This window comes from Furipterus horrens, unplaced genomic scaffold, assembly GCF_987537825.1.
Source record: "Furipterus horrens unplaced genomic scaffold, mFurHor1.1.pri manual_scaffold_8, whole genome shotgun sequence".
Lineage (NCBI taxonomy): Eukaryota > Metazoa > Chordata > Mammalia > Chiroptera > Furipteridae > Furipterus > Furipterus horrens.
Window position 1 is genome coordinate 94,028,626 of NW_028327178.1, and position 22,913 is coordinate 94,051,538.

Consider the following 22,913-nt stretch of genomic DNA (forward strand, 5'->3'; position numbering starts at 1 on the left):
TATTTTTAAAGAAAGAGGATCATGTCAGATTTTTTTTAAACAATAAAAATCCACTAGTGAGAGTGGGAATTCCATTCTCGTGATTTTTTTTTCTTTTAAGGAACTATAGTTTCTTTTTCCACTGAGTTTCACTTCTCATTAATTTAAAATAACTTTTTCCTATAGTTGTCTCTCTTCTGGGAAGCCTTGCTTTCTCTTTCCATTTCCTTTTAACATTTAAAAATGTTCAAAGTAAGGAAAGAAACACCCCACACCAAATTTCTGGAAATCCATTTTATTGAACAGAGGAAAACCATGTAAGTAGACAAGTGACTTTCAGAATCTTTCCAAGTGTTGTGTTAAGGTTTTAAAAACATTTAATTCTGGTGTCTGAGAAGTCGAGGGGGATCATGTGCCAGGAGGGTGGTGTGACTTTGGCAGTTGCTCTGTGTGCCATCTTTGGCATGCCAGCACCTGTTCTAAAACTCTATGTCTGCCCATCCTTTCTTAGATCTCTATTTCAAATGAGACCAAAGATCTGCTTCTGGCAGCTGTCAGTGAAGACTCGTCTGTTACCCAGATCTACCACGCGGTTGCAGCCCTAAGCGGCTTTGGCCTTCCCTTGGCTTCCCAGGAAGCACTCAGTGCCCTTACTGCTCGCCTCAGCAAGGAAGAGACCGTGCTAGCGTGAGTCATCACCTCAAGTACTTTTCAGGCTTCCTTTGTGTCGGGTGCATCCTGAGAGGGTTCATCCATTGGTTCAGCAGATATTTTCCGGGCACCTGTTGTGTGCCAGGTGCTCTGCTAGGCACTGCTAGATGCACTATTGCTCTACGATAGGTAAGGTCCCTGTCCTCATGCTGCTCACCTAGACACAATCTTCTCCAAGCTGCTCAGGCAGAAGGCAAATACTGAGAGCAGAAACACACTGCCGCATAGAGACCAAGTTGCCTTTTGAGGTTAGAGACTAAAGCAAGGATCGGCAGGACTGAGGGAGAGTATAGCCAGAGAGCCACGTGAATGCGTCTTGGGTTCTTGTTGAGGCTTGGCCAGGGCCCAGTGAGCTGTCGGCAGTGGAGGCTGTGCACTGAAGGAGGGCTTATGGGATCCCTTAAAGTTGTGAGAGACAGCACCTGGTGGGAGAAGTGGGTACGCAGAGGGGAGAGTATTCTAGAAATCAGTTTCTACTGCTCTGCAAAAGGCTTAGGTGAAACAGAAGCACCTTTTAGGAAAAGAACTCTGAACAACTTTCCTGTTTATTATAAATTTAAGTGTAACTGACAAAACATTCACTCAACTTAAAAGCGAAAATGTATATAGTTTTTGAAAACAGTGAAGCTCCTCATTTAAAACCGTATATGTATTTTTTGTTTTCTGTTTCCCCCTATTGAATTTGCAGCCCCCAAAAGAGAGTAGAGCACTGAGATTCCTGTTAATTATTTAGCAAGAGTTTGTGACACAAATTCCCTGTGGCAGAATAGTTTAGTTGTTTCCCAAGATTTTTTTTCCTGAGAATCAGAATGTTTCTAAATTTGAAGCTCTGTTGAGGGCAGGGTTCACAGTCATTCTCACATCGTATTTATTTCACGAGGTCAGTAATCAGTGACTTTGGGCTTGATACTTTTCCTAGGGTTGATGTTTTATACACAATTTGCCTGGTGCTTGGCCCTTGTGGTGGTCCTTCAGTTTCAGATTACATTATTTTGATCTCATAATCCCTTGTGGAATGCTTCCCCTGTCTCCACATCTCATGCCATGATATCATTGTCAGTGCCTCACTCTGATGCCACTTTCCATAGAAAAATCTTTCCATTTCCCTCTGAGCAAAAAGGAAACTCCCTCCTTAAAACCCCAGAACAGGAAAAAGTACAGAGAAAATACATCCATTTTAGAGTCACTTATACTTGGGTTTGAATGCCAGTTCTGTTCCTTTCTTGCTATGTGACGTTGGGCAAGTTACTAACCTTGCTGAGCTTCATATATAAAATAGGCCAGTAATCCTTACATCACAGAACAAAGGTCAAGATTAAATGAGATAATAACATATGAAGAGCCTACTGAGTTCCTGGTTCTTAATGGGCATGTGACAAATGGAGTTCCTTCTCTAGAGTGAGGCCCCTTTCTTAGAGAGCTGATTACTTCTTTGGATGTATTGTAGTTATTTCTGTATTAGATTGTAAGCTTCTTTATTTGCAGTGCTCATCAAGACTGGTGCATGGTAGGTGTCCAACAAAGAGTTGATGGAGGCTGAAACGATACTTTTGTGTTTTGATTCTCTTGTAGAAAGCTTACAGGTAGGAAGAGCACACCCTTGGGCTCAGATAGAACTGTGTTCAAATCCAGACTCTTCTACCTCACACCTTTGTGGCCATCAGCAGGCTATTTACCCCCACTAAACCTCAGTGTTTTCATGTGTGAAACAGAGGGCATGATGTTTGTCTCATATGGTTATTGTGAAAATCCAACTGGCTGGGTGCCTTATTAATATTACTACTAATTGCCCTATTTAGTGAAATCTGATATAAATTAGGACTCTTCTAAATGGGCCTTCTACATTTAAGTGGACATATTCTAGGAAAGAAATGTTCATAAACTTGTCTAGAATGGGAAAAATTATTTGTAGGTTTGAATGAACCATCTGAAAAGATGCTTTTGTGGTCTCCCATAACCCATTTTCTTTGAATCGTCTGCTGAGGCAAGGCCTGCTTTCTTAGTGCTTGAATATGTACTCCAGAGAGAAAGAAATTACTGCCTGGAGTTTAAGTAATTAAAGCCAGTGACAAAACTTGTCAAATGCTAAGTGGATTAATTTCATTCTAGAAACTTCTGAGGTTGTTACTAGCATGATGCTCACTTGTTCCAAAGAAGGAAAGAATGGTATTTTAATTGAAAAGTTCTTTCTAGGGTATCTTAACAGTCTTATCTGGGTTCGGTATTTGTCATGGGCAGATGTGGGAGTTTTATCTTGTTGAAAATTCAGGTTTCGTTTTCTCAAGTGCATAATAGCAACAGGCATCCCATAGGAGTTGCTGAGTCCTCCAGAGCTTCTCTTTCTGTGAATTGTGACTCCTCTGTTTTCCAACTTGTCATCCTAATGGAATTGGTTTTCCATGGAGGGAATCTAAATTGTTAAGCTCTTGATGAAAGCAGACAAATTCTCTACATTCCCCAACACATTGACTTAATAAATTGTGCTTTTACACAAAGGCCCAGTCCTCTCGGGAATTAGGGAGCCATTCCCGGGTTGAGCAGCAGTCCACTTAACCACCAGGGGCCCTCAGCTTTTCTTCATTCCACTCATCATATTTTCTAGTTCTTTGCATTAAGAGAATAGAGCCTAATAAAAAATCTTATGTGTACTTAACTACCTTAAAAACTTTTTATTTTTTTGTTAACCAGTGTCACCCCAGTAAATTTAATTTTAGAAAAGTTTATTTTACAGAAATACATTCATAAACGGATAAAAAAATATATGAACTGGCCTTAAAAAAAAGAATGAAATACTGATACATGCTACAATGTGGATGAACCTTGAAAACAAGCTAAGGTGAAAGGAGCCAAACACTAAAGAGTATATATTATGTATTATATAATTCTGCTTATTTGAAATATCCAGAATAGGTAAATTGATAGAGACAGAATATAGTTGCCAGGGCCTTGGGGTGGGGTGTGAAGGGTGAAGGGACTGCTAAATGGGCACAGGGTTTTATTTGGATTAATGGGAATATTTTGGAAGTAGAGAGAGGTGGTGATTGCCCGACATTGTGAAATACACTGAATGCCACTGAATTGTTCACTTTCAAATGGCTTATTTTGTTATGGGATTTTCACTTTAATCAATTAACAAAAATCTATATCTGTATATATGAGTAAGAGTTATCAGTTACAGTATTGTATGATCTAGTAAAACATTTATTGTTTGTCAGTTGGACATAACCGTGGTATAGCTAAGCAGTGAAATACTAAGTCATTGTTAATACGGATAAAGTGCATTTATATGTACTCATGGGAGGGTGTAAACAATGTATTATTAAGTAAAATAAATTAGAGAACAGTCATCTATTAGGGGTAAGTGTTACAGGACTTTAAACTTCCTTCTTAAGTAAGTATTATTTGGTTTTTGATTAACATTACTTTTATAATCAAAAATAAGTGGTAGGAAAGTAAAAGAGGCTAGACTCTGGTTTTGGGACCAAATCTTTTATTCCTTTTAGTTTATTTAATGCCTGAAGGATAAGCGACTTTCAGGTCTCCCAGCAGGATGATGAAAGCACAAGCATTAGTCATTCAGCATGTGTTTACTGAATACTTCCTGCTCATATTGCATTACTGTGTTTTCACAAGAGTTGCTCCAAATTCTACCCAGCAGTCTACACATGTCGATTCTACCATATTTCTTTGGTCTTAGAGTTAGAAAAGTAGAAAATTATCAGGCAGCCAACTTCTGCCAACTGGACCTTCGTTCAATTGAGTCCTGTTCCCCTAAAAGTAGCTGTCTTTTAAACCTAATCTAGTCTCAGTGTTCTATATGTGATGCCATCAGGGACAGAACAGATTTTCAGAGGGAGGGAAACCGTGCTCCCTTTCTTCCCCGTGCCCACAGAATTCCTGTGGATCCTGGTGCACAGGTTGCCTTCTCTCCAGCTGCAGTGAGCTGTACGATGTGCTGACCTTTGTCACGTCTTTCCCAACGAGAGTGTAAAAAAGCTCCTCAAAGCTTCAGGCCATCTTGTACTTCTAATGAATAAGAGTGGGTTATTTGTGAAAGTGTCCTAATGCAGGAAGGGGTGAGTGGATGGAAGGAGACTTGCTGTTCATTAGGGCTCTACTTTTTACCTTCCAGAACAGTCCAGGCTCTGCAGACGGCATCCTACCTGTCCCAGCAGGCTGACCTGAGGAGCATCGTGGAGGAAATTGAGGTGTAAATTTATTTTGCCAAAGGAATTTTCCAGTTCTTCTCTTTGAAACTCTTTAGAAGAGCCTTGCACGTAGACACGCATGATTTGTTACAGCCAGTTACACTTCTTTTCATATCCGTGGCACACTTTTGCTCTTTGTATGACAACGATATCCTAGGGAGTACTTGTTAAACCAGTATAGTTACAACATCATAGTTACAGTTTCATAGGCTACAGATTTTTTTTTAGCGCCTAAAAAACCTGAGAGCCAAAATTTTGTCTGCCTCTTACTACTTTGTAATCTCAGGCAAATTACTTAATATCTGAGCCTCAGTTTCCTTCTATGGTGGTTGTAGGAACAGGTGAGGTTCTAAGGTGGCTTGTACGTAACAGGTGCTCAGCAGGTGGTCACTGGTTTTGTATTATGACTATCCTTTCCAGCGCCCAGGACTGCCTGCTTGTTCAGAGACTACTCTCAGGGGCTGCATAGCCAGTGGTGACACGCAGTCCAGACAGTGTCGTCACTGGATGCTCCATGGGCACATTAGCTGCCTCATTGTGTTGCCCAGGAGAGCAGTAGGTCTGTCTTCATCCTTGGAGCACTGAATAGGAGACAGGAATGCTCAGCTCTGTAGCTGTATCCAAATGGAAAGCCATGAGATCCGTCTGTGTGACAGTGCTTCCTGGGTGCATGGCAGCGTGGCCCACACTGACCTGCCCAGAGCAGCAGGTGCCCTCAGTGCCATGGCTCCTGGGCTTGGACTTGAGTGCAAGGGGTCAGGGAAGGCACACTCACAGAGCTGCAGGAGCCGCTATTCTCTTCAAATGCCTGTGCAATATACTTTACTTTCCACTTATGCACCTTTTCTTGAGAAGTACTAAGTGGCTGAGGTAGTCTTCAGATTTAGAGTGCATTTCTCAAAAATGCCTACACTGAGGTGACAGCAGTTTGTGCATCTCCTTTTTGTTATCACTTGATTTCCAATGTGCTTTTATTTTGTCGTGACAGGACCTTGTTGCTCGCCTGGATGAACTGGGAGGCTTGTATCTTCAGTTTGAAGAAGGACTGGAAACAACAGCATTATTTGTGGCTGCCACCTACAAGCTCATGGACCATGTGGGGACTGAGCCATCCATTAAGGAGGTGCCTGTCTAACAGTTCTCAGGAGTGAATCCCAAAGGGGTTGTTGACTTTACCTGCTCAGAATAACTTTTTCGGAGAGGGCTATTAGTTAGCCTTGGATGTGGTCATTCGGTGTCTTGGGTTAGGCACTGAGAATGAGAACTAGGAAGATGTAATGCCTGTCCTCAAGAAACTGGTTGTCAGTTAGAAAGACTTGTAAACAGATTGTTACACTTGCTTTCAATGGGGAGCGAACATGCCATGAGGTAGTGAGAAGAAGTCCGAGTGTATTGCTCTTGTTTCACTTCCCTTTTCTTCCTGCTAATTCCTGCTTGTCTCATGAATGCTTTCCACGTTGGTGGCCCCGGCAAATCCTTTCTCTCTTGAGAAGTGCCCTGTACTTCAAAATTGCCTGTTCTCCCTCCCCCTTGGTTTAGCAGTGGCTAAATCTTAGCTAATCTTTGTTGATTGACATAGTTCACTGAGAGGCATGTGTGTCTACCAGACATCCACCAGAAGTTAATTCTTTTTTTCTTTTTCATGAGGAGCTTGTTAACCTGAAAGAACCTTTAGTTGGAATGTGTGTGGGAAGTCTTTTGGAGTGGGACCTGCTTTGTACCCCTTGTTTGTGGGAAGGTTACCACCCTTGATCTAAAGGACTTAGAATACAAGCTACTGCTATTTTAGTTTTAGGAGAAGAGATTTGGGTTTCAAGTTAGAACTTTCATTTTTCTGTGCATTAGGAGTTTTGTGCTGAGTTTCTTCAAGTAAACAGTAAATAATTATCTGTCTTGGGTAATTTAAATCAATTTCATATTTTCTATGGAGGATATGATCTAATAATTTATTCATGTATTGGCATTCTTATGTTGTCTTTTCCTTCATCCTATGTGTAGGAGGTCTTGAGATATCATGGTGTCTTTTAATTTCTGTTTTGGGTTAAAGGGCAGGAATGTGGGTCTTAGGGTACAAATCATTTAGGGATTCTTATACACAGTATGTTAGACAAATTATATTTTTTGTACATAACTTAAATTTTTTCATGCTTTATTCCCAAGCTTCTAGTAATCAGGTATTTGGACGTAGTAATTTTGCTGTCACTGCTTTTGACATAACCGTTCTGGTGACCAGTCACCCATTTTAACATGTCATCAGCCTAGTGATGGAAAAATGTAATTGGTACAATTAAAGAAAATTATTTCATGTTGACTGAAAAACACTGTTGGGAACAAGGGAGCTTTTTTTGTTAGATGGTCGATTTTAAAAAACAAAAATGATTGAAATGGAAAGTGTTTCCTCCTAAGTAAACAACCTCCAGAATTTTAATAATGCCTTTTAGATTTCACTGTTAAAAAAATTGCTTTCAGTTTTCTCCTCTAAGCGGCCCGTTAGTTCTTAATGGAGAGTTATTTTAGTTTCTCTCTAATGTATGTTTTGGCTGTAAGGCTTGGTCTTGTAAATACAGACTTAACCCCAATGTTCTGCTATAGAGGTGGGCTGAGAGGGAAGGTAGCCTAGCTGGGAGGGTGACGGGAGTCAGGAAAGAACATATTTCATTCTGGGAAAGACTTTGGAGACAAACAGACCTACATGTGCATTTTGGTCTTGCTTCCCCACCCCATTACAGCTTGTAGGAGTTACCTAACCTTCTTTAGACTCAGTTTCCTCATTGGAAAAAACATTGATAATATCTGTCTTTTTAGGGTTTTTGTCAAGATTTGAGTTAATTCAAATAAAGCTCCTGGCATGTATAGACATTGAACAAATGGTTGCTATTATATGTATCTTATATACTTTCATATGTCAGTAGTTTTCTAGCAGTACCTTACATTTGTCTAGTAAACATTCAGTAAATGGTTGGCAAATAAATGCATGAATTTCAGTTTACACTAGAAGATGGAAAAAACAAACAACCAAATCCAAGTTTTAAACTTAAATGCAGACTATTTGCTTTTTCCCTGTGTACCAATTTGGATTAGTGGCTAAAAGACCTTCCGTGTGGACACCTAGAAACATAAGGAATGACTTGAGCCAGGTGGGGAGGAAGGGGCGCTGTCCCACCTTCCTGCAGAGGAAGATCTCAAGCTGCATTTCCCTCTTCTTTCAGGATCAGGTCATCCAGCTAATGAATACAATCTTTAGCAAGAAGAACTTTGACTCACTCTCAGAAGCCTTCAGCGTGGCCTCTGCTGCTGCTGCGCTCTCCCAGAATCGCTACCACGTGCCAGTGGTGGTCGTATCCGAGGGCTCTCCTTCTGACACTCGTGAACAGGCGATCCTGCGGGTATGACCTCTGTGCCCAGAACGAACTGCCCTGATTGCCATTTCCAGTGTAGGGTTTTCAGAAATCTAAACTCTGCTGCACAGCCAGTTGTCACTCCATGTGGACATACCCATTGATGCAGAGCAAGGCTCAGTCCCCTGGCCTGGAAATGGAATATGACTACAGGGTGGGGAAGGGAGAGCTAGTCACAAAACCCCTCAAATCTATTTTAAAAATGTGTTTTTTTCCCTAGAGAATTTTAAATAATAAGGCTTTCAATAAATTAAGTAGAAGGAAATTACATTCCTGGGTTCATAACTCCAGATGTATAGAGAAGTCTTGCTTCTAAAATGCATTTTTCTATACCGAAACTTTCTAAATACATTATTTTAAGACAGCTTTTTAAGTTTCTGAGTAATTTTGGTACTTATAGTTGTTAAAGTAAATATCAGGTCTCTTCTTCCCTGGTGTTGACAGTGTATTTTCCTGCCTTTTCATTGCATAGCTCTCCTCGCTCAGCAGTAGGCATAGACTTCTCTTTTGTGCTAACTTTGAACAGAGCAAATGCACCATTCTTAAATTCGTTCAGAGATTTTATCTCAAATGAGGTTTTTGTTGCTGTTCAGAAATCACTGATAGCTAAGCTTTTTATAACAAATGAAGCATTTTGCCCTGGCTGGTGTGGCTTGGTTGGAGCATTGTCCAGTAACCGAAAGATTGTGGGTTTGATTCCTGGTCAGGGCACATGCCTAAGTTGCGGGTTCAGTCCCAGGTCCAGGTGCATACAATCCCCAGTCCGGGTGTGTGCAATCCCCAGTCCGGGCGCATTCAGGAGGCAGCCAGTCGATGCTTCTCTCTTGCATCGATGTTTCTCTCTCCCTTCCTTTCTCTCTAAAAAGCAGTGAAAAAATGTCCTTGGGTGTGGATATAAAAAAGAAGAAGAAAAAAAAAAAAGACATGAAGCATTCTATGTCTGAACTTTGGATTTCTACCCAGATAGGACAGTTCCATTTGTCCCATCAGTTTTTACTTTGGTGGCTCCTGCAGATATTCTCTTAAGGAACTGCCCTGTACTTCAGAATTGCCCCTCCTCCCACTGCTTACAACCTGCATCCCTTCAGCAAAAACTGGGGTGAGAGAGAACCTAATTAACATAATTCACTGTGAGGCAGGGGTGCTAAGAGCAAAGCAGGAAAAGGTATCGGTTTAAAGGTAGGCTGGGGTTTGAGTCCTAGACCAGTGATTTTTTTTTTTTTTTTAAGATTTTATTTATATACTTTTAGAGGAGGAAGGAGGGAGAAGGAGAGGGAGAGAAACATTGATGCCAGAGAAAAACATCAACTGGTCACTTCCCGCATGTGCCCTGACTAAGAACTGAACCCGCAACCCAGGCCTTGCTTTGCAGAATGACACCCAACCAACTGAGCCACACCAGTTAGGGCATAGACCAGAGATTTTTAACCGGTATGCTGCAAGGATATTTAAAACATGCAATACCTGACTACTTAGGGGTACTAACCTCTCTTTTTTTTTTTTTTAAGGTTTTATTGGTTTTTAGAGAGAGGGGGAGGGAGGGAGAAAGAGAGAGAGAGGAACATCAGTGTGCTAGAGATACATCGATCAGTTGCCTCTCGCATGCCCCCAACTGGGGACTTGACCCACAACCCAGGCATGTGCCCTGACTGGGAATCTTAACCAGTGACCTCTCGGTTCGCAGGCTGGCACTCAATCCACTGAGCTGCACCAGCCAGGGCAGGGGGCACTGACCTCTTTTCCCTTAGATTGTCAAATTAAAAAATGACAGACAACACAGCAATAGCCATCCAGTGTGATTGTATCAAAATTATACCTACTTTTTTGTTCAGATTGGCAAAATAGATTTTTTGGTGTGCTGCAGAAGTTTAGTAATTAGATTATGTGTGTCATGAGATGAAAAAGGTTGCAAATCACTCTCCTAGACCAACTGCTTAACTGGCAGTGTGGCTTTGGCCTCACTTTCTTCATCTGTAAAAGAGAGAGATACTATTTATTTCTGATGATTGACAGGAAGATATATATAAAGGACTTGGCCTCATATCTTGAAATAGTTGACTTTCAACAGATGATAGTTATTAATGTTTTTCATATTTCTTCAATTTTCTCATTGCCCATACGTCCTGAAGTATTTCTCGTGCTGACTTTTTAAAAAATTTTATTTTTTTCATTTCCACCTGAGGACATGCTTATTGATTTTAGAGAGAGGGGAAGGGAAGGAGAGAGAGGGAGAGAGACGGGGGGAGAGAAAAATTGCTGTGAGAGAGTAACATCAACTGGTTGCCTCTCATTTGCATCCCGACCAGGGACCTAGGCATGTGCCTTATCTGGGAATTGAACACATGACCTTTTGGTTTACGGGATGACACACCAACTAACTGAGCCACACCAACCAGGGCTAAATTTTTTATGAAAAGAGTTTAGTGGAGTGGATAGAACGGGAAACGGAAACAAGGAAACAACTGTGTGATCTGGGGCCAGTCATTCTCTTTGTCTGGGTTCTAGTTTCCTTATTTGAAAAATGAGATCTTTGGGCAAGATCATTTTTAAAAAAAATTAATCCTTACCCAAGGATATGTTTTTTATTGATTTTTAGAGAGAGGGAAAGAAGGGAGAGAGAGAGAGAAACATTAATTGGTTGCCTCCCTGCCTGGGGGTCGAACCTGTAGCCTTTTGTTGTACGGGATGATGCTCCAACCAACTGAGCCATCTGGCTGGGGCAGGCAAAATCATCCTTAAGATCTTCCCACCTCTAACATTCTATAATCTATCCCATTCTCAATGTAATTGGGTTTTCCTGAATTTGATCTCTGACAGCCAGTAGTCCAAAGGTCAGTGGAGATTTCAAAGTGAGATGTTTCTTCTGCAGAGCTCACCCCTTTTGGATAAAGCACCCCAGAACAAAATTCTTTTCTCCCTCAGCCTTGGTTGCTACAGATAATTTTAAAATTTATTTCCAGTTGCAGGTCACCAATGTTCTGTCCCAGCCTCTGACTCAGGCAACTGTTAAACTAGAACATGCTAAATCTGTTGCTTCCAGAGCCACTGTCCTCCAGAAGACACCTTTTACCCCCATAGGGTAAGTCTCAAGCATATTTTTATCAGGCACCAATAAACTTGTTTTGAAAAGTTAGCTTACATCCAATATAACCCAGATGAATGTGGATATTATGAAGAAAACCAAATTTATGTAAACTTTGTTTAGGTAAATTTGACCTCCTGGTATCAAAATCCTGTATTTATCTCGTCTTCTCGTTGTTATATAAGTAGCCAGTTTTAAATTTAATATTTATGGGGGTTTTTTCTGATGTGTGAGTAATATGTATTTATTGTAGGAAAAAATATGGAAAAGCACAAAAAAGAAAATATAACTCACCCATAATTCTACCACTTAAAAATAACTACTGTTAACATTCTGCTATCTTTTTGTCAGCTTTTTTTCTATGCATATAAATGTATTTTTAAAACCGAATTGAGATTATGCTTTATCTATAACAATGTGTCATGACCATTTTCCCCATAGAATTAAATACTCTTTTATAGTCTTATTTTTAATGATGGCATGTTGTTATGTAAATTTTTAAAAGAAAGATCAATTTTATGTGAAACTTTGTTAAACTAGTAAGTTAATGAGATCAGGAACTTTGAGTTTTAGAAAATGCATTTCTTAGTCATAAAGATATATAAGCAATATGTGAAATAAAGCAAAATCGTTTTTAGGAATAATCAATGGAATGGTGAAAGACATTGGCGATTTTGCTGTGTAGTTAAGAGTTAAGAATTTACTTTTTTTTTTTTTTCCCCCCATAATGGGGCTCATACTGTAGACTTGCTGTTTGGCATTTAATTGTGCAGGGCTACCCCAGGGAGGGGGGATTTTAGGAGCTGAGAGGGGAAACAAAGGAAAAGAAGACTTGAGACTTGAAAGAGTTGATTTATTTTTTTAATTGTTTTGAAGTTCTCCCTACATTATAATCAAAAGGCCTGTCTCCAGGAGTGCCTCCCTTTGCAGCCAGCGTACTTGTTCTTTCTGTGGCTTTCCCTTGTGAGTGCTTGTTAATCCCACTGTCATTCTTAACAGGGATGTTTTTGAACTAAACTTCGTGAATGTCAAGTTGCCCAGTGGTTATTATGACTTCTCTGTCAAAGTTGAAGGTGACAACCGTTATATTGCAAATAGTGTAGAGGTAAGTGCTTTTCTTGTTATCCCTGTTTCCATATTAATATATCCAAAGAAATGACCAAATAGGCACATGGCATTAATTTTGTGGTATATTGACTTTTCTTTATGGCCAAATTAATGTGACTGTTAAAAGAGGGGTAGGTTTGAAATATGTTGTTTGATGGACTTGGCCAAAAACTAGATTGCAGCAAGTTTCCTTTTACTTAATAATTATTCATTTTTAATTATAACTCAGCGTTAACTATTTTACATAAAATTTGGGAAGGAGAGAAGATAAAAATCACCCATAATTCCAGTGAGGCATAAGTATGCTTAAAATATTTTGTGTGGTGGGCTTAGACAGATTTAAAACAACAGTATTTGATGCTTATTAGGCAATGAAAAGCATGAAGTGACAGATAGCATTGTAGTGAGCTTTCTGGGTAAAGTACAAAAGAAAATTGGTAATCTCTCATCATGAAATGTGCTTCAGATGTTAAGCTGACTCCAGTTGTGTTGAAGATCCAAGCGCTTTTAGGGATGGAAAGCCTCATTTATCTCATGCTTTGTGGAAATGAGGTATTTCACATTAGTGGTTTTCTTAGCTAATTGAAGTTTACCCCTTCAGGCACTGTGGCTTTCATTTTAACCTTTGTGGATAGACACTTACAATGAATTATGCATTTTCCTACTTTCTTAAACTATGGGATATGGTTTGGCCTTGTCTTATGCTGAATTAGGATCATTAGTATGAACCCTTTATTGGATGCCTATGACATGAGAAACACAACTCTATGTGCTTTTTTTGTACATTATTTTATTCTTACAACCCCAAGAGATGGGTAGAGTCACCTTCATTTCATAGACGAGGCCCAGAGGGGTAGAGTAACTTGTCCAAGCTCATCCAGCCTGTGCTTGGGTGGATCCCCTGCACAGTACCAGTTTTGTTAGTGTGCCTGGTAACTAGAGAGCAAGTCTAGAGGCTGCAGAGCCCTGTGTAGCTCCAGCAGCTGGCCTTTTCCTGATACTACTTTCTCCTTTCAGCTGTCATTTCTCAGGGTTTCTGTCCCTGTTCTTTGCTCCTTCTACTCGACTACATTGTCATGTCCTCTGTTGAGTCAGGGGAACTTTGAGTAGTATTCTGTTGTTCCTGAATAGTTAAGTATGTGCTGTTTGTGACAACTCTTTTCTTCACTATCAAATACCATTTTCTACTCATTTTTTAAATAAAATTTTTCATTTTTTATTTTGAAATAATTTTAATCTTAAATTGCAAAAATAGTATGGATAATTTCCATATACCCTTGACCTAGCTTCCCCAATGTAAGCATCTTACATAACTAATATGATTATCAATACCAGGAAGTTTATGCTGATAAAATACTATTAACTCATCCATAGGCTTTAATTAAAATTCTACTAGTTATCCCACTAATATCCATTTTCTGGTCCAGGATTCAACCTAGGATCACATAGTCCTTTAATTGTCATGTCATTTTAGCCTTCTCCAAATTTAGGATAGTTTGTCTTTCAGGCTGTGGACACTTTTCAAGGGTACTGGCTACTTATTCTGTAGACTGTCCCTCACTTTGGGTTTGTCTGAAGTTTCCTCATAATTAAATTCAGGTCATACATTTTTTGCAAGAATACTCCAAAAGTAATGCTCTGGCCTTGTCAGTGCATCCTGTTAGGAGGCGTACGATAGTGGTATGTTAATCACGACCATTGGTGAAGGTGGTGTCTCTTGGGTTTCTCCACTGTAAAATTGCTGTTTTTCTGCTGTATAATTAAGTATCTGGTGGAGTGATACTTGGATCTTGCAAATATCCTGATGACCTTGCCTGCTACCATTATTGTAATATGGTGCTTATCAAAAGGTGATTTTTCTCTTTCTTTCATTTTTCTACATTTATTAATTGGAATTCTATTGTAAGAAAAAGCTGACTCTCCCCGCCCGCCATTTATTTTTTTACTCAATTATTTATAACGCGTTGGACTCATGGATATTTATTTTAACTCTGTAGATTTTGATCCACTACTATCATTTACTTTGTTGCTCATATTATCTCAGATTTGGCCTTCAGAGAGCTCAGGTTGGCTCCTGTGACTCTTTTTTTTAATGATAGGACAAGGCAGCTGAAAAGTTTGACCTTTTCAAAAGTGGGGCATTACTTAGGTAGATTACACACTTACATTTAAAGTTTGACAGAAAGGAAGATATTTTCCGAACTCTAGTCTCTCTTGTCTTTTCTCTACCTCATATCCGACCTTTCTGGGCGTGAGACATCTGATCCTAGTTCATTCACTAACACAAAATTTGGACAGGAACTATTGTAGTATGTACCTTTAACCTTTAAAATCCAGATTCTTTCCATTTTAGTTTCCTTCCTTAGGGGGCCTTATTGGCAACTAAATACATTAAAAGGCAAACTTTTTTCCCCCTTTTTTGTCTGAAACCTCTTTTTTCTTCTACCTTTACAATCTTGATAACAACATATCCAGTTTAAGTGCCATACCCCTACGTCACAGTCATTCTTAACCTCTTCTTTTCTTTCCACTCTTGACTTCTGGTCAGTCACCAAGTCTGTTGATTTCACCTTTGAATGTTCTTTGCATGAGCCCTTTGTTCTTCAGTCCCAGTGTTCCTACCAGAGTAGAGCTTGTATTCTTGATCTAGATGGAGAAGGTAGTTTCTAACTAGTTTCATTGTTTTTGATCTCTGCCCCTTTCATTTAATTTTCTGTAAGTGCCACTAAAATGGTAAAATCACATTGTTAGTCTGCTTAAGCATGTCTTTGGCTTCCTATTGTCTGTGAGTGAGGTCTGGACTCCTCAGCATGACTTAGAAGGTCCTCCACAAGGTGCATGCATGTGCTTCAGTGTGGGTGCATGCCCATGCCTTCAGCTCTAACTGCTCTTGACTCCTATATAGTAATGCCTTTGGCCTTCTCTTGTGTCTTCCACCAAGTGCTCTTCCGCTTCCTTGTTCATTTGCTGAACTACTCATCCTGTAAGATCCAGTTCAAATGTTGCCCCTTCATCTGTGCTCCCATAGGACTTAATTTTATTTTTTAGTATGCACTATTTTAAATACGCAGAAAAGAGCAGCGAATAAGACAACGAATCCTCGTGTACCTACCAGCCACTCATCTTTTCAAACCCTAAGATTTTGCTGTATTTGCTCCATTTTTTTTAAAGAAATAAAGCCCCCATTTATTAAATTTAGGCTCTCTGTATTCTTCAAACACACTTTCTTCTCTTTTTCCCCAGATTTGGGGTTTATTGTTCCAATGCCAGTTTTTTACACTTCTGCTACATACATAATATGTATTTTTACACAATATATTGCATTGTTTTTCATCTCAAAATTTCTATATTACATTATATTGTATGTTCCTTTTGCAGTTTGCTTGTCTTCACTCAGTATTTTATCACAACCATATTTATACATGTAGAACTAGAGCTCTATGCATAAATATGGATAATTATATAAAAGTAATAATTTTTGTGAATGAATCAGATTTTATTAATTAGTTTTCCTGTTGTTGGACATTTAGATTTTCACTATTACAAACAAAGCTGCTGTGAATATTATTAGTACATTTGTCCTTATGCATGTTTAGAGCAGTGATTTTTAATCTTTTATATCTCATGACACATATAAACTAATTACTAAAATTCTGTGGCACACCAAAAAAATATGTTTTTGCCAATCTGATCCATAAAAAGTATAATTTTGATTCATTCTCACCAGACATCTATAATTGTATGGACTGTTGTCTTTTTTTTATTTGACAATCTAAGGTAAAAGAGGTCAGTGCTCCTGACTAAATGCTCAGGTATTGCATGTTTTAAAAATTCTTGTGGCACACTGGTTGAAAATCACTGTTCTAGAGCGAAGTTATGGGATATTAGTTTGCGCTCATCTTCCAGCTTTATTAAGTATTGCCAGACTGCTCTTTTCTTTATATTCTTACCAATATTTGGTATTGAGAGTTGTTGATGATTTAGATATGAAATGGTATCTTGTTTTAATGTTTTTCCTTGGTTACTGGTGAGATTAAGGATCTTGTATTTATTGGCCATTTAGGTTTCTTTTGTCTAATTTCTTTTGATTTATTAGCCTTTTTTTATTTTTTATTTTAGGAGATATATATATTCTGAGTACTAATTCTTAGTAATGATATCAAATATCTTCCTTTAGCGTTGTTTTATGGTATCTTTTGATGCACAAAAGTTAATTTCAGTGAAGCCTAATTAAAAATTTTTTTTTCCTATATTATTTGTGCCTTTTGTATCTTAAAAATTCTATGCTGCTCCAAAGTCAAAAAGATATTGTCCAATATTTTTTTAAATTAATTTATTTATTTATTGGTGGGGCGGGGGTTGCTGGCTCATTTATTAATTTATTTTGCTTTCATTATTTTCCCCCACTAAAATTTTTTGTTTGTTTTTCTATTACAGTTGTCTAAATTTATTTTTTATTGTATTTTTTCCCATGACCATTTATCCCCTTTATACCCTTACACCCCCGCTGCCTCAGTCACCACACTGTTGTTCATGTCCATGTCTCCAGTTATTTTCTTTTAACAGTTTTTAAGTTGTTTTCACTTTATAAAGTTTACTTTTCTTGCCATAGTTTTTATACCCTGTCTGTAATTTTTTTGCACTTGTTACCATTGTTTGCTTATGTGTTGCTCTTTCATTGGGTTGGGAACTCCTTGGGGGTAGAGACCAAATTTTTTTTTCAGTGCTTAGCTTCCATCTCAGACTACTTAGAAGAAGAAAAGGATGGAGTGGTCTGTAGATGTTTTCTCACATTCCCAGTAACTGTAGTAACTCATCATCCAGGGATGAGCCTTTACCCTATGCAGAGTAGCTTGGCTTCTTTTTTGTTTTTGTTTTTAAATAGCTTTATTGAGGATATAATTGTGCAACCATTACCACTATATAATTCCAGGACATTTTCATCACCCCAAAAAGCAACTTCAGGTCTGCTAGTAGGTGCACCTATTCTATAGGAATATATCCTCCTCCCAGTCCTGGCAACTACTAATCTACTTTTGGTCCCCATGATTTGCCTAGTTGGGACATTTCATATACAATATGTAGCCTTTTATGTCTGGCCTTTGTTACTTAGCATAATATTTTTAGGGTTTATATTATGGCATTTATCAGTACTTTATTCTTTTTTATGGCTGAATAACATTCCATTATATGGATATATCATATTTTATTTATTCATGGACATTTGGGGTATTTCCACTTTTTGGCTAAGAAATATTGATATAAGCATGCATATACAAGTTTTTGTTTGAATACTTGTTTTCTGTTGTTTTAGGTGTATGCCTAGGAATGGAATTACTGGGTTGTATGATAACCATATTTAACTTTTTGAGTAACTGACAAACTGTTTTTCAAAGAAGCAGCAACATTTTACATTCTTTCTAGCAATGTATAAAGGTTCTGCTTCTCTACATCTTACCAACACTTACTATCTTTTTTTTGTTGTTGTTCTGGCCATCCTAAGTGTGAAGTGGTACCTTATTGTGATTTTGATTTGTATTCCCCTGGTAGCTAATGATATTGAGCATCTTTTCATGTGCATTTTGGTGATTTTACATCTATTCAGATCCTTTATCTGTTAAAAATGTTTTTTGTCTTTTTATTTCTTCCTGATATGAATACCTCTTATTTTATTTTATAATTACATTATTTGTCTTTATATTCTTTAATTATGATTTCTTATATTCTGGGTACAAGTCTTATGAGATACGTGATTCACAAATACTTTCTCACAGTCTGTAGGCTTGTCTTTTCCCTTATTTCTTTTGAAGCATGAAGAGTTTTAATTTTGATGAAGTCCAGTTTCTTTATTTTTCTTTCACTGCTGTGTTATATCTAAGAAACCATTGCCTAATAATCCAGGCTCGTGAATATTTATTCCTGTTTTCTTGTAAGAATTTTATAGTTTTAGCTCTTACATTTAGGTTTCTGATCCATTTTGAGTTGATTTTTATATATGGTGTTAGGTACAGGTCTAACTTTCTTCTTTTGCGTGTGGATAGCCAGCTGTCCTGGCACCAGTTGTTGAAAAGACTCTTATTTCCCTATTGAATAGCCCCGGCATCCTTGTCAAAAAAACAGTTGACTAAAATATGACTTAATTTCTAGACTTCCAATTCTGTTTTATTAGTCTGTATTTTTATGCTCTCTTGATTACTTCAGCAGCTTGGCTTTTTATGCAAACATCAAGTCTGGTGTTTGAGCGTTTCTGTGGTTGTTGGGAAAATTATCTAAGTACAAAATAGTAGAAATGCTTAATAGCTGTCATTCGTGCAATGAAATAAGCCTGCATTGAAGCTGTTGCTATCCTTTTACTTCATGGTGATGGAGTAAACGTTACACAATCTCCTCTCTCCCTCTTCATTATACATTAGAGCTTTATATATGTGTGTTTGTGTGCGTGCATGCTCTGACCTCTATCACACATGCAACTCTACTTTGTAATTTCAGTAATAGTCACACTTAATAGCCTTAGAGTGGGTCAGCAGGTCCTGTTTACTCTCCTGAGGGGTGCTTGACATTGGTCAGAGTGCAATAAAGGTTGTTTGGTGTGGAAGGCCTGTAATAGACTCGTTGACATTGGACTTGCTGTCAGGGGAAGCATGGGTTTTAGAACTATCTTTAGCATTAATTGCCCCTAATGTGCCATCATTTTTGACGGTAATGAGCTAAACAGGGGGTTATTACTCAGCAGAAAGACTGCATTTCCTGGAGTTAAAACATTTTTTGAGGTATATGTGGCATGCAGCACAGACAAGAGACTTAGCATGATTCACTGTAAAACAGGCTTAGCTGCATTTAAAGTGGCTCAATAAGCCCCATTGCTATTATAAAAACTAATCTTGCAGTGTTCGTTTAAAGGAAGAAGCAGCTAACCAACAGGGATTCTACTCTGAACCCTCTGTGACAGAGCTTTGAAAAAAGTTACAATGATTTTATTTCTCAATTTGCTTTTAAAGAGCATACAAATGCTTTTCTTCTAAATATTTCCAGAGACCCATTTGTAGTAAGATTTTAGGAGCAGAAGGACTTGTTTTAAACTGTTTCCTATTTAAGGACAGCCCTACAGTATTTCTGTGCTATAAAGCAAGCTGCAACTTTAAAATTAGGGCTGAGAGCAAACCCAAAACAACTGGACTTCACTGAAATTTACCTTTTGTCATTCCATGTGTCCCTGTTGTTTGGGAACGCTTGTGATGTTTTTAGAACAAACACACAGTTAAATCTTGATTAGCAGGCCTTAGTGACTATGTTATTGTTACAAGTTTATAATCAGAATTCTAAGTAAAAACCTGAGGAGCCTTACACAAATCTTTAATATCAGTTTGTGTGTATCTATCTGCTGAAAGGGTAATTATTTTTTTAAATCATATATATTGAGTGGTACTTTTTAATATAAAAATGTTTATAAAGAAGGTATATAACACACAATCTCATTACTCAGATAATCCCCCCCTTTAAAAAAAAAAAAAAGAGGAGTAAAATATGCATGTAGATAAAAAGCTCAAGGCACCAAATGGTATATAATGACATATAAGAGCTTTCTCCCAAACCTTCAGTCTAGTCCTTCTGGTCTGTAATCCATTATTAACAGTTAACATGTATCAATGAATGTCTGCATAGCCTTTCTTGTTCACACAAAAGGGATCATTCTGTAAGCAGTTGTTTTCTTTGCTTTCTTTGCTTTTGTCACAAAGTAGAAGCTCCCAGCTTTCCCTCTGGGGTCAGTTCAACTTGATGCCCCCACCCCACCCCCTGCAATAATCCACCCAGTTGTTTAGACTCAGTGGTAGGCAGTGATGTTAAATATAATTCTGCCAACAGATGGCTTTGTATTCAAAGGTAGGAGTCTGTAGACACTTACCCGTTCTTTTAAATTGCTTCATAGTAATTCATAGTGTACATGTACCATTATTTATTTAACTTGTCTCTTGTTTATGGACATTTAGGTGGGATGATGATTTTAAAATCACATTTGCAAATTAAATGAGTGAGTCCTTGAGAGAATGAGTCTCAGGAGCAAAGAAGGAATTATTTAGTTAATGTTGATGAAGAATACAGAGTAATGAACTGTGAGGACAGATTAGTTTTGTTTTTTTTTTTTCTAATAGCATGCAATATTGCTCAACTCCTACCTCTCCCAAAACTGGAGGACTGCCTAAGGCCTCCTGCTACACATTTCCTACTCCCCAGCCAGGGGTACCCCAAGCCCAGCTTGGGTCACAGTCCTTTTCCTATGCTTTTGTAGCACTTTGTACATCCTCATTAAAGCAGTAGCCTGGTCCCTTTTAATTTAAGTTTGCATACATGTCCGTCCTTAGGACAGGAAGTACATTCTGCCATCTCTGTATATCCCCTCCACCTAGGGACTCCACATGCTCTTGGGGAGTATAGGGAAAGTGGTCTCGGGGTATCTTGCTCAATAAAAGTCAGTAGCCTGATTAAAGCTTTTTGATTACTGTTTTTTTGTTTGTTTTGTTTAGATATTATTTATTTATTTTTAGAGAGAGGGGAAGGGAAGGAGAAAGAGAGGGAGAGAAACATTGATTGGTTGCCTCTTGCATGCACCCTGACTGGGGACTGAACCCACAACCCAGGCACCTGCCCTGACCAGGACTCGAACCAGAGACCTTTAGTTTTGTGGAACGATGTTCAAGCAACTGACCCACACTGGTCAGAGCTCTTTGGCTACTTGTTTGCTTGAATCTTCCACTCTAGTTTTTTTTCAAATGGAGATGGTGTCAGTGCCTCTCTGGGTTGAGCTTTACATAGCAAAGTCTGCTCTGATTCTGAGCCCTCTATGAGTTGTGAAGCTTTTTGCTCAGCAGAGAGCCCAAAGAGCCAAAGTAGAGGCTCCCAGCTCTCTCCTGCAGAATTTTTCAACTCGAAGGCTAACTGTTCTCCCCTACTGCCATAATTCTCTCAGTTGCCTAGATTCAGTGACAAGCGGTGATGCTAAATATAATTCTGCCAATAGGTGGCTGTGTATTCAAAAAGTAGGAGATGATAATATCCTTACAGCTTCTGATAAATAAATCTTTTACATTCTGGTTTTTTGCTCTTTTTTTTAAAGCAAAACAGAACATCCCTACTCAACTTGATAATAATTGAGACTGTTGTCACAAAATAGTTACTATGGTGGCAGAAGAGAAAACTGCTAAAAGGAATTATTTGATAGCTATCTTTATTCCTTTTTAATTTTTATTTGCCCTTGATTTGAGGCTGTCACCTTGATTGTACATTTTAGAAAAACGCTAAAGCTGTCCTTCAGTTATTTGCCCAGCCTTCCATCTCTATTCCTTGATCCCGACTTAGACTATAAGCCAGTGGATTTGGCAAAGATTTCCTTCAGTATTGCATTTTCAAGCTTATCAAATATTTGAGAATCTCACAGATGTTTGCACATAACAAGTTCCTTGGGTTTGTTTGCATAATTTGCACAAACTTAATATTTTAAATTAATAATTCCCCCTCAATAGACTTTTAGCATGTTTTCTCTCTCTTTTGGAATTTCACACTTATTTTAATCTGATTTTAAAAATTTTATCTATTGGCATCAACAAACTCCTCTTTGTGAAAATATTTATAAGGACTATATAGAATTCAAACATGGTAAGAATCAAGATGAACTGGTTTGTGCTTATAATAATTTCAGTGGCTTAAAACAAAAGTCTCCTTTTGGCCCATGCTAGGTATCTTAAATCTATCAAATGGGGGCTCTGCTTCATGTTTTTCTTACTCCAGGACCCAGGCTGAAAGAGTGAGCCTTTTTCTCTACACATTGTCCATGTCAGAGGAAAAGAGAATCACACACTGATTCTTAAAGCTTTCACTTGAAAGTGACATACTTCACCCTGCTCACATTTTTTTGGCCAGAGCAAGTCACGTGGCTACTCTTGACACCAGGGGGCAGGGAAGTACAATTCTGCATGGTACAGACACTGCCTTAGCTTCTTAGGTCTCCATGGGCAGACAGTCTGCTTGGCACAGAGTAAATGTTGCTGGGAAACTGGATAGCAAGGTGCCTAAGAACGTGGGCTCAATTTCTTCATCTGAAATGTGAGGATTAAATGAGATAGTTTTTGTAAAGTCCGTGTCTTTCATATAGTAAATGCTCAATAAACATTAGCTGTTGTTAGAATTGAGTACTTATTGATTTTGATTATTTGAAGGTACTGCTTAAGGATTTTTCCGCTAACTTACTTTAAAGGACACAAGAAAAACATGGAAAAAATTTATTTCCTTTCTTTTTTTCTTTTTAAACATATACAGTCCAACCAAAGCCAAAGAAAGGAAGAAGGGATACGAATCAAGGAGTTACTTTTAGACCTCAGGATAGGAGAGGTGGAAATACTACCTGGCTGGGTTAATTTTACTAAAATCATTAAG

The 22,913-nt window shown here is 38.3% G+C and overlaps 1 protein-coding gene across 2 annotated transcripts in view; it reads left to right on the forward strand.

Annotated features, from left to right (window-relative positions):
* Positions 1-22,913, forward strand: part of RPN2 (ribophorin II) — a 51,443-nt gene that overhangs the window by 12,961 nt on the left and 15,569 nt on the right. For both annotated transcript variants that reach the window (XM_090286372.1, XM_090286373.1), the window contains exons 4-9: positions 491-666; positions 4,823-4,898; positions 5,887-6,021; positions 8,108-8,284; positions 11,257-11,375; positions 12,378-12,483. In XM_090286372.1, the coding sequence (XP_090142498.1) occupies positions 491-666; positions 4,823-4,898; positions 5,887-6,021; positions 8,108-8,284; positions 11,257-11,375; positions 12,378-12,483 (789 nt within the window). The remainder of the gene's footprint in view (positions 1-490; positions 667-4,822; positions 4,899-5,886; positions 6,022-8,107; positions 8,285-11,256; positions 11,376-12,377; positions 12,484-22,913) is intronic.